At 32.5% G+C, this 12,744-nt stretch overlaps 1 protein-coding gene across 1 annotated transcript; it reads right to left on the bottom strand.

Annotated features, from left to right (window-relative positions):
• Positions 1–316: 316 nt before the first annotated feature.
• On the bottom strand, positions 317–4,794 carry LOC113389417. Its single transcript, XM_026626454.1, has 4 exons — positions 4,073–4,794; positions 2,469–2,815; positions 734–802; positions 317–384 (listed from the first exon to the last, which is right to left on the bottom strand). The coding sequence occupies exons 1-4, from the start codon at positions 4,792–4,794 to the stop codon at positions 317–319; spliced, it is 1,206 nt and encodes a 401-aa protein (XP_026482239.1).
• Between the last annotated feature and the right edge of the window lie 7,950 nt (positions 4,795–12,744).

Genomic DNA, 12,744 nt, shown 5'->3' with positions numbered 1-12,744 from the left:
TATAAATTTTACAAAATGCAATTGAAAGATTCTTCTTGCCTTTGCTCCCGCCCCAGCTGTTCTTATTGGAAATCGCATCAGTGAATATTGTCTTTCATATTGATACGGTTGCCACTCTTAGACAATGACCGCCAATACAAGCAAGCCGTGTTTTCTTAAAATAAAAACAGCATATCATTAATACATACTCACCATCAATTTTAACAAGTATATATTTACAAAACTTTGTTTTGAAGCCTCAATTTCGAGGAATTCTTCAAAACCACCCAATAGGTTGCAATTTGCCACAGGCAACAATCTAAACAGTTCTTCACAATTATCCACACTGTTCTCGTTTCTTTGTTGCGGTTTGTTGACCACTGAATTGAGCAATGCAATTATCCTCTGCAATTGCATTTGGATCTTTGAAATGCTCTTTGTGGTTTCCTCTTCATTTCTTGTAATACTACTTCTCACATTCTGTTGCCCTCTCTTGATTTGTTCTTGAGAGTCTATATTTTTTTATTATCTTCATAACATATATTTACATTACATTACATTACATTACATTACATTAGTATCAACTTACAAATTATCTGCTTGAATATTCGATCTTTATTCTCCGACACTACTGCTCCCAGCTGCTTCATAATTCCCACAATAAAAAACGTAGGTGATTCTTAAATTCATTATTATATTTTACGTATGTTAATTCCTTAAATTTATTATTATGTGTTTTCATTACAATACTTACCAGAATTAAACATCAATCTTTTGGCAGTGGGTCTAGGTGTGTCCTGTAGTGATAGTGAAGCTTGAAAACCTAAAATATATTCTTAGCTAAATTAGTATCAATTAAAACTGAATTTCCTTAATATTTTCACTTTCTCGGCCGTCTATGAATCGCTGGTATATTATTGGCAACACACGGTACCTCAGATGGTGGTGGTAAAATACTAGGCTCTAATTTCTCTATTTCCTGTTCACTACTGCGGTGAATTCTTTTTCGATCACGTCTCTGGAACCTCTGCAATTTGGCTTTCTTTACAGAATGCAGAAGGCATTGCCAACTGAAATACATCTGCAAACACGATATATTACAAATATTCTTGGTGCATTTATTATCAATTATTCCACTTTACTCACCGGTCGATGCAAAAATTAGCACAACTTTACACACTATTCATTTAGCGGCCTATAAGGTTCTCTAATCTCCTTCACTGATCAATACTAGAAAACCATATCTATGTAAATAGGGTATAAACAAGTTTTTTCAGTGCTGTTGTACCAATTGCTGGCATTAACATTAACTCAACAATCATGTAGGGCTTCTGAAAAATCTAAAACAAAAGCAAACTGAGTATCCCTCAGTGAATTCTTGTCTATTGGTCAATATTTAGGCAGTTGGTCATATTTCAAATAAGTCTTCCAATAATTGACAAGAACATGACCATAATCATTCAATGTGAATATCAATCGGGAGAGACATGCAAATTGAATCTTTCTACTATCGAAAAACATTGAAAATGGGGTATATTATTCTTTGTGACTTAGGTGTACCTACAAACAAAGTCTTGGGGGATTATGAAAAAAATAAAATAAAAAATGCGCGAAATACATAACCTGGTAGAGAATAAATTACATTTAACATTAACACACTTTCGTCGGATAAGATTTTGGGCTAACTTACACCCGTAGCGGGTTTTTTACAGCGGTGCGATTGCATGAGCATGGCATGAAATCATGCTTTAAATGTGCTTTAAAGCACAGTCTTTTACGTACATTACTGACTGCCTAATCTCATACGTAGTAATAAATAATACAATATTATGTTATGGGGTAAAACTATCAATATTGAAGGTAAAATATTAGCAAATAAACTTGAATATCATTATGCAATGATGTAATTTTTTTTTTATTCATTTATATATATATATATATATATATATATATATACATTATTTTCATATCTAGGTCTGAGGTATATATATATATATATATATATATATATATATATATATATACCTATATTTTCATATCTAGAGAGTATGAGAGAACAGTTTTCATATTTTATATATACATTTCATTTGACTATTTCATTAATATAATATCTATTATAATTAAAATATCCTTATATATAACTTTTCAGTTTTTTTGTCTTCAATTTTCTTATAGTATTTCTTTATTTTTTTTTTAAATTTGTCATCATTGGTCATCTTAATATCGTTTGGCAATTCGTTATATATTTTGCTAGAACTCCATATGACATTTTCTCTCAAGTTCTTCTTTCTATTGTGTGCTTTCCACTTCTTCTATTTCTCTATTATTTACTTTAATATTTAGTTTAGTGTTCTCGGTATTTTTTCTATGTTTGAAATATGTGTATTTTGTTTTATTGATGTTAATTGTTAGTTTATTTTCAGTTAGCCGCTCGGTGTATATTTTCATGTCCGTGTTTATAGTATCTTCGAGTCTTTTTTTATCCTTACCTGCATATACTATGGCAGTATCGTCTGCATATAATATGTCTCTTCCCTTTAATTTTGCGCCTTTAAGGTTATTGGTGTATAATAGATATGATAAAGGTCCTAATACAGAACCTTGTGGGACTCCACAGGTTATGCCACATCCTCCACTTGTGAAATTTACCACCTTCGTCCTTACCACCTCTTCCATGAGGAAATTTTTGATAATGCTGTACGACAAACCCTCTACACCCAAATCTATTAGTTTATTGAGTAATATGCCATGATCTACTGTGTCGAAAGCTTTTTGTAAATCAATAAAAATTGGTTCTTCTACGTCGACCGTCATCTTGTTGAGATCAAAGTTAATCCTGAAAATTTAAAACAAAATACACAGAAAAGTTTTCTGTACGTTTTCTTACGTAATTTACACATAATTTAAGTCTCTGAAATAAAAAAAAGGAATTTAATCATAAAAATCAATAAATCAAAAAACAAAGAAAAGATTTTTATACGTTTTTTTACGCAGTTCTATATAAGTTTAGTCACTGATATAGAAAAATGAATTTAAACATGAAAATAATTAAAACAAAACATAGTAAAGTTATTTTATTAAAAATATTAAATAAATTAAATGTTACAATGATATAATTGAGTTTTAATAATTTGGTAGTGTGTGATATTAAAAAAAAAACACTCCCCTTTATGAAGAGACACACAGCACATTTGGCACATACAATATGACAAGCTTTTTTTTTGTTAACAACAAACTGTACATTGGCGTTGATCTTTGACCCACCTGTGAAAGTTTTAACCAATTTGTGATTTTGTGCATTTTTAACCTATTTGGGATATATTCTGTAGAATTTGTTTGTGGTGGTATATTTCGGCGTTGGGTAATGTTGTCCATTTCTATCCATTTTTTTGCTACTTCACGTATAAACCATCCAAATGTTTTATTGGAATTTGTGTTTAATTTTTTATAAACTATTTAAGCAATAAACAACGCACAATTTATTAAATACATCACCATTATTTTAGTTCATTTTTATGTACGGCGAACTATTTAGAAGTATGAAAGATACTGATCAACACGATCCACAACTGACATATATTTGTTATAATCTATAACGCATAAGGGTTTCCATATGTTTTTCACGCGTTTTCTAGTCAGTATTATGGCATTCAACCATTACAGTCGAGTGAATGGTAGAAACCATTTGGACGGTTCTTTTCGATTGCCAGCATTGTACGAGGGTCATTCAACAAGTACTTAGCCTACAAAAGAAAAACCAAGATTTTTGAAAAGCGGCGATTTATTTTTTAACATAATCTCCTTCAAGCTCGATACACTTGGCCCAGCGATGCTCCAACTTTTTTAACCCGTCCAAAAAATATGTTTTTTCGAGGGCTGCAAAATAGGCCTCCGTGGCGGCGATGACCTCATCATTTGACCTAAATTTTTTCCCGGCGAGTGATTTTTTCAGATTTGGAAACAAAAAATAATCGCAGGGAGCCAAATCTGGAGAGTAAGGTGGATGGGGCAGCAATTCGTAGTGCAATTCGACCAATTTGGCCATGGCGACGGCGGAGGTGTGAGCCGGTGCGTTGTCGTGGTGGAACAGCACTTTTTTTTCGCCAAACGGGGCCGCTTTTTCTTCAATTCCACATCGAATCGGCCCAATAACTCAGCATAGTAGCGCCCCTTCTCGAGGTAATCAATGTAGATCACACCTTGTGAATCCCAAAAAACGGTGGCCATCACCTTTCCGGCCGATCGAACAGTCTTCGCCTTTTTCGGAGCACGTTCGCCCGGTGAAGTCCACTGTTTTGACTGCTCCTTGGTCTCTGGTGTGTACCAGTGAATCCATGTTTCGTCGACGGTCACGAAACGACGCAAGAACTCCGCCGGGTTGCGCTGAAACAGCGCCAAACACGTCGCCGATGTGGTCTCACGGTTGCGCTTGTTTTCCGGTGTGAGCAAGCGCGGCACCCACCGCGCCGACAGCTTTCTCATGCCCAGTTCTTCGTGAAGAATATGATGCACCGTTCCTTCTGCGATGCCTACAGTCTCAGCTATCTCGCGAACTTTCAATCGACGGTCTGCCAACACGAGATCGTGGATTTTTTTAATATTTTCGTTTGTAGCAGCTGTTTTCGGGGCACCTGGCCGTGGCTCGTCAAAAACTGACGTGCGGCCACGAACAAACTCGTTAAACCAATTCTTGACGGTCGCCATCGAAGGAGAAGAGTCACCGTACACAGCATCCAAGCGATCTTTGATTTCGCTGCGCGTTTTCCCTTCCAAAAACAAGAATCTAATCACCGAACGATATTGTTCTTTTTCCATTTTTGTAAAATTGACCGACACGCTCGCTTTCAAAAGCTGTCAAAACAAAACTAATGCAGGGAATTGAATGAAACTTTGACAGTAGGCTACTAAAAGAACGTACTGCATGATGGTAAAACTCTTTTGTGATAGCAGCGCCTTCGGGCGGTGAGGCTAAGTACTTGTTGAATGACCCTCGTAGTAAAATATCTTGGCGTCTTTTAAATGTTTTCTCTCCTCGTTTTAATTTTAAATTTATAAGATCATTAGGAAGGCCCCTATATTGGTTCTTAAAGTTACGCAAGTTCTCGTTTTATTTTCCTCTAAAACTAAACTAGTGGCAACGCTATTATAAAAATTATTCATATATACATGGTGCCATAAATTCAAATAAGGTTCTAATAATTCTATTATTGTTGATTGCATGCGATTGCCGTCTCCACAGTATATTTTTAAGTTACATATGTATCCAGATTTCGCTTTGAAAACCATTCTTATGTGTATTCCATATTTCACTATTTTGGACGCATTACATACCTTGAATGAAAGCCGACCCTTCCAAGGCATAACACTTTCATCGAGGTTTCTCCCTCAGGCTCGTAAATACTTCTAAATGTATGTAGGTAGAAAATAATTTACTATGGGACGAAATTTACACAGACGATCATTTCCTTTGACATTTTGTTCGTTATCTGAAAAATGCCACGTACTTCAAATTTGCTGGAACCGATCTCTACTCATTATCTTAGCAAACAACGTCGTCGATATTGTCTCATCTGTCGACCAATACTCATCGCGAGCGTCCTTGCGTACTCTACCCATCAATAATAATAAACCCAGATTTTTTATATCCTTACAAGTAGCATCTTTCCACTTCATTGAATTTCCTGCATGGCTAAGTCTATTCAAATTTTGCATATGATAACGATTTGTTTCTATCGCCATATGCTCTAGCAAGTCGTCTCCTATTAATGATTGCAGTATCTATTACACAAGTATTATTGGGAATAACAGAAACAACACTATTTTCAACAAAGGACTCAATAATTCGCGCTATCACTTTCCATTGAGAGCTTCCTTCCGAATCACTCGATAAAATAAGCAAAACTCTATTTTGTTTAGTACGAAGCAATGTCTTCACTATCACTATCATTATCAGTATCAAAGTCATTAAAATTTGCAATATCTGATACATCAGATTTTTGCATCTAGTTTGTGCCGTTTCACAGCGGTAGTCCTACCCTTTAACAACATAATTAAGACTGATTGCACACCGCGTGTGCAATAATAATAATGAGCAATTATCAGATATTCTGAGTAAAATAGTCGCCGAGATTCTGTTAAGTTATTATCTAATTATTTTTAAAATAAATGTTTATCAATTGATGTATTTTTTTACTTTGTACACATGGTTTTCAATGCGCTTCTCGCAACAAAATTTTTCTGAGAAGCGAGTTGCACCCACGGTGAGCAATCATCTTATTTATGCAAATTTTGCTTACGAATTGGATGATTTCCGTAGTAAACATGTTTTTTTTTATTAAAAATGAACAGTATAAACAAAAAAAACATTCGCTTTTGGGGACCGCGTTCGAAAAAAAATCCCCGTCTTGAACGGGTTAACGAACAGTCTGAATAGCGGGTAGAACTACTCTTTCCGCATAAAGTGTGTTAAGTGATCGAAGGAAGTGAGGAGGAGTTAAAAACTGAAATAGGTGTAAATGTGCACAAATTATTTCAATGATCAATTTATTTTTTTGATAAATGTTTGATGTTTTCGTCATAAAAGTGCATCATTTTTCAAAACGAATGCGAATTTTTTCGGGAGTGACAATTAAAACACTTTCTGAGGAGTGACGCATTATGTTTCCGAAATGTCAAATTATACATTTTGAAAAGAAAGTTTGTGCTTTTTCCAGAAAGTAAAAGCTTGTTTTTTACTTGAAAGATATCAACTGCTCAGTAAAATACATATACTGATATATTATTTTAAAATGAAATAATATAGTATATCGTATTTTCAATCGACAGAATCTTGCATGCCAATCCACAACATAAAAAGCACAACTGATGTTTTAGTAAATGGAGAAAATGGTTTTTACTAACTTATAATTTTTCTCTATATTAAATAGTTTTGTTACATGTGCTATTATTCGTTTATTTATTCATGAGTTTTTTGTTGAGCAAAAATAAATCTAAGAAATATGCGTTGGTAAATCATTCTATTACAGTTTGTCAAAGTATTTAAATTATATATTGTATTGTACTGTTAATCGTAAAGTGTTGGTGTTTTTCTTGAATTTTGATTTTTTAAAACTCGAAATTAATATGTGTGGTCTTGGTATATGTAAAATTTGTTAAAATATGCAGCATATGGACTGAAATGTTAATTGTTGAATGCTAACAAAGCAAGCTTGGAAGTATTGACATGAAATAATTAATGAACTATGATGATAGTAGAGTTATAAATGCAATAAAAAATTATTACCTTGATGGAACAAAAGATAATGGACAATTGAATTGAAGTAAAAGCACTGTTAATAATTGTACCATGTGGCAGTAATGAAAAGAATTTATATATATAACTAACTTAATTGGTTACCAATAACTAACGAATGATGAAACATTCAAGTAACGACTGATAATATAATATCAAATTGCAACTCTGGTGAACCTCATAAAGAATAAATAAGTACTGCTGGCAGTGAAACATATTAAATATTTAATATATTGTTTCTGTATGTAAGGCGGTATGAATATTGTAGAAAGCAAATAGTGTATAGTTTTGCTTTTACATGAAATACCATAAACATAAAACATCATGTCATGGAAGAAACTTGTCTTAGAAAAATACATAATAGGAGAGAAAGTGTATAACGCAGGTTATTTTCTGCACAATTTTGATATAAATATACATAACTGACCTATTTATCTACGGTTGAAGATCATTAAAATTTTGTTGAATATTTCTTCAAAAGCCACACCAGCCAAGGCTTTGGAGCATAAGAGAGCATTATAGATTATTTACCTTCGCAGAACAACTGCATGTGTTAAATAAAGTGGGAGCCTCAGTTTAGTCGAAGAAGGAATTCTGACACATCCGATGATTTTGAGGTATTTACAATAGTTGACATAATAAATAGAAATAGCTCGACGGCATTTGATTTTTCTTCACCTCTATACATAATCCAGCAGGAGGTTTGTTTTAATTAGTACGGATTTCTTCAACCATGGATCAAATGGTATAATTGATTGACAAACGAAGATATTTCAATGCATACAGAAATTAAAATACAAAGTTGTGAAGATTCATTTGTCTAATTCAATTGTGATGATCGCAAAATCTGTAATCTTCATTATTTGAGTAATATATATTACCAAATTTGTTGAATTTATATATGAAGGAAATAAAGACTTATCATACAGCATGGATATACAAAGGAAAAGCAAGATCGTATAAAATCGATTCGTAACCAATCTGATATTTGAAATCGATAAAACGATTTGGATTGATAGTTGCAAATACAAAGAAATTCTTAGAGGATAATTTATTACTTCTTACCAATGCAATAAATTACATTTAACTAATTTTAAATATTCAATAGACAACACATAATGAAAAACGCGCAATAATAGTATTCTTGTTGTTTTTGACCAACATTTCAAATTGGAAAACTTCAAACAATTTAACAATATGCAAATTAACAATAACATACAAATAAATATACAAATTTAAGTATTTTAATGTGTTAAATATAAATATAGATCGATTTAATCATAATCATTAAAGTTATTATATAATATTGTATATAATAACTAATATAAGTAAAAAGTACTTTTATATTTTATCTATTTTTTATTTTATTTAACAAATTTAACGTCGCACAAGATTTATTTTTGACCAACTGGCACATTTTATAGCAGAACATATTTAATTTTAAATTTATATTTAATCCTATTATGCTTTTTATGCCGTTGTTTGTATTATGTAAACTCTGGTTGAATATTTTGTTTTTCATAACTTAACGATTTATAAATACCACTTCCACGCACAAATGTATAATTTTTCTTTAATTTCATTTTTAATTTTTCTTTATTATGTTATGTTTATCGAAAACATTTAAGTCGCACTATTAAAATTATTTTATGATCAGTTTAAAAATGCGTTTCGAATAAGTCTTACCTTCCCTATAAATAGTTTATCATAATATTGCATTCAAATTAAGTTTTATCTATTACAGTTATCGAACTTCTGGTCCTCATATGGAAATATTAACGTATGTGTTTTTTAAAATATATCTGATAATAAATTAAAACATAATTCACCTAACTTAACAAAGCATTTTGAAAAAATCAAACCAGATTTTCTGATCTCGGATATTAAATACCAATCGTTATATTGTAACGAATAGGGTTTGCGCGATCTTTATTTGGGACGATGCTGCTATGTAATACAAATTATGCATCGCTTCTTCAATACGCAGGGTTAACTTACTATTGATTTCGTAAATGCTGAGCAAACAATTCTACTCAAGTCATGGATATGCTGAATAAACAATAATTCATTATCTCTTTCTATGCAAAAATTGTTTCGTCCTTTATTGAAAATAAGAAAATCTCTGAATTGAATTATTACTAAATTTGTCATTCTTCCATGTTGTGTGCGTGGATAATTATGTTCAAATATATCTCAAGTAAATGTTGCACATGCCTGTATTTGCTTACAATCATGTTTCCTAAGTCTTATTTCTAATTCTTATTTTTATACTATTGTATACAAGGAAACCTTGAAGTTTGCAAAATCGATCAACTCTAAGAAACTCTTGTCTCATTAAGCTACATGTATATTGCAGCTACGTTTGTAGCATGTTTATCGCACACAGTAACTACAATATTGATTCCAATTTCCTGCATGTTCGAAAAAATAACTGCAAAAATTGTTTCGTCCTTTGTTGAAAATAAGAAAATCTCTGAATTGAATTATTACTAAATTTGTCATTCTTCCATGTTGTGTGCGTGGATAATTATGTTCAAATATATCTCAAGTAAATGTTGCACATGCCTGTATTTGCTTACAGTCATGTTTCCTAAATCTTATTTCTAATTCTTATTTTTATACTATTGTATACAAGGAAACCTTGAAGTTTGCAAAATCGATCAACTCTAAGAAACTCTGGTCTCATTAAGCTACATGTCTATTGCAGCTACGTTTGTAGCATGTTTATCACACACAGTAACTACAATATTGATTCCAATTTCCTGCATGTTTTAACTTTGATTTCAGCAAAAGTTGATTTCTGGACTTTTAACACTGCTTTCAGCGAAGTAAAATGCCACTGATGCTTTAAGATGACCACGAATACATGTAATTATAAAATCCAAAGCATGATCAGCAAATTTTGTCCTTCTCTTGGAGGACAGAATAACTGGCTACGAGGACAAAAACTCTCTGTCCTCATAGCCAGTTATTCTGTCCTTACCTTGTGTCATATTCAATACCTGCTAAAATGCTAATTTCTCCAAACATAAGATCATAGTTTCTATTAATAGAAGTGGTCAATGTCTTCATGAAATGTTTATTCATGTCGGCGCTGTTTGGAATTGTTACCAATGTTTTTGAAATAGTGGATTCACAAGGGAGGAACAAAACCGATCTCTCCAATATTTATACCATGGCGGGTTATGTTTATATAATGCTATTCCAAGGGTCTTTTGTCAAGGTTATACCTTTTACCTTTAGTCTGCTCCGGCTTTCGCAGTGAGTGAATTCACAACATTTTCTATATTCTCCATGCTATTTTTACTGCATGCTTTTTTCAGTTCAGCTCTGGCAATTTCATTATCTTTCATATTTCTTCATCTTTATATTTATGACATTGCATTTCCTTACTTCTGGAGTAAGTTGCCCACAATGCTTTTCACCCCTACTAACTTCAAGAATTTTTTTTGTCAACTATCTAACAAACTGATTAATTTGAACAATGAAAGTGTTTATCTAACAAAATAGATAGCATAACTCCTGTTCAAATTCAGAAAATCATTATTCAATTAATGATTTTCGAAATCTTCGTTATTAGTTAAATTAATGTCTGCATTTTGTTTTCTTATATTTTGTGTAATGTTTGCGAACACTACACTTTTATATCCTAAAGGTACCGAAGAATGGAGAATCCAAGACCACTTATCGTCTATTGATCTATTTGCTTCATAGACACATAATAGTTTTATCCGTGTCATTCAGACACTCTTCTCTATTTTCTTCTCACACTGTGTCATTTTCAGGTGGCAAAAGTTACTTTCCAGTATTCTTAATTTTTGTACCCTGATTTTCCTTTTAAGTGATACGAATATTCATTCATCTTTCCGCTTTTCCAACTATGTTGTCAAGAGATTTCAGTAGGCTTGATGTGGTATTTCTTAGTGTTAATTCATGGAGTAGTTTTGAGATACCTATATTTTCAAGGCAAGAAAATGTTTTATTTAAAGTAAATTTTTCGCTTTTTATTTCAAACCTGTCATTTTCAATGTCGGCAGAGCGTGCACTTTGAGGTTAGTTCTTCCACGGTTTTCTTCTTTGCAGATATCAGTGAAATGCGCGTCGCATATAAAATGTGCTCTGCTACAAGCGAAAGGAGTCACATTGTCTAACATTGGATTATTCACCCTCTGTATCCATTCCGCAAAACCACATTTAAATAAGCACATTGATATATCCTTTTGGCCTATATTGATAACATAATATAATATTATACGTAACTTATCGTTTCTAGCTGGAATGCCGTGCAGCATAATATTTTTTCTGTGTCACAGAACACTTAGCCATTTTCAACAATATTTATAACACACTTAACCTTAACGAAACACAATAATAACACTCCAAATTCACTACAAAAATGGCGATTAAACAATTGATAAGGTTCGACAAATCTTCGTGTGTTTTCGGTCGCGATCGTTTAAAAGCGTATAATCAGTTTGATCTATGCATACATCAACAATGTCAAAAATGCATTAACGAACGGTTTGAAATTTGAATTTGAACTATATTTGAACACGGTACGCCATCTCTTGAGTGCTGAAAACAATAAAACAGTGTAATCAGAATTTGCTCTACGTTTACCCCCTATGCTTGTCACTCAGTTTTATTTTAACATGACCTTTTCAGTATGAATTTCACTTTTCACGCCCTTTCTTTTCTTTGAATATGTTGCAAAACGTCAAAAGAGAGCTCGAAGGTGAACAACGTGTTGTACCATTAGCGTAGAAATTAATAAATATACATTTAGTTCAGAATAGTTGAAACACTCAGTAATCTTTATAACATGGTTTATTCACAAAATAAAAATATAGAATTGAAATTAATAATTCTTGTCAACGATGTGTATCTTATAGCGGTCCAAATCAGAGAGAGTTAGTCGGCTTCTTCTCTCCAAAAACTTGGCGTCCTGGGTTGCCATAGCTGTCATGAGTGTCCTTCCCAAAGCCTCGTGTACAGGGTTGCCTGAGCAATGACATCTGTCCTTTCGAGCTTCAGGACCATAGATAAAATAAGAGTATGTTCGGGACGGTGAACATAAATGTCAGATGGCACAACACCATCCCCCTTGGAAAGATTATAGCGCTAGGGTTCAAAACTATAATCTCAAATCAAATCACAAATTATTGAAATTCACATTTGCAACCCAAAAAAAAAAATAGAAATGGACATAAAATATAACAAAATATAAAAACTTAAAATTATGAAAATTACATCGAGATAGTTGAACTTCTTAATCTAAAACATTATTTCATTAGCAATGGCAAAAATATAAACATTAACACAACTAATATATTACATATGGTTTTATCCTATTAATATGAACCTTTAACGATTTAGATTCACACAACAAAGTATAATTAACAGGTGAATCTCTTGATTGGATCTCGTATGGACCAATCCATGGCATAACTAATTTACGGGACTTTCCTTTAGAA

The sequence above is a fragment of the Ctenocephalides felis genome, unplaced genomic scaffold (genome assembly GCF_003426905.1).
Source record: "Ctenocephalides felis isolate EL2017-DRISC unplaced genomic scaffold, ASM342690v1 CF-g0.4_SCAFFOLD_00845, whole genome shotgun sequence".
NCBI classification, from domain to species: Eukaryota; Metazoa; Arthropoda; class Insecta; order Siphonaptera; family Pulicidae; genus Ctenocephalides; species Ctenocephalides felis.
This window is presented reverse-complemented; position numbering and strand designations above follow the sequence as displayed.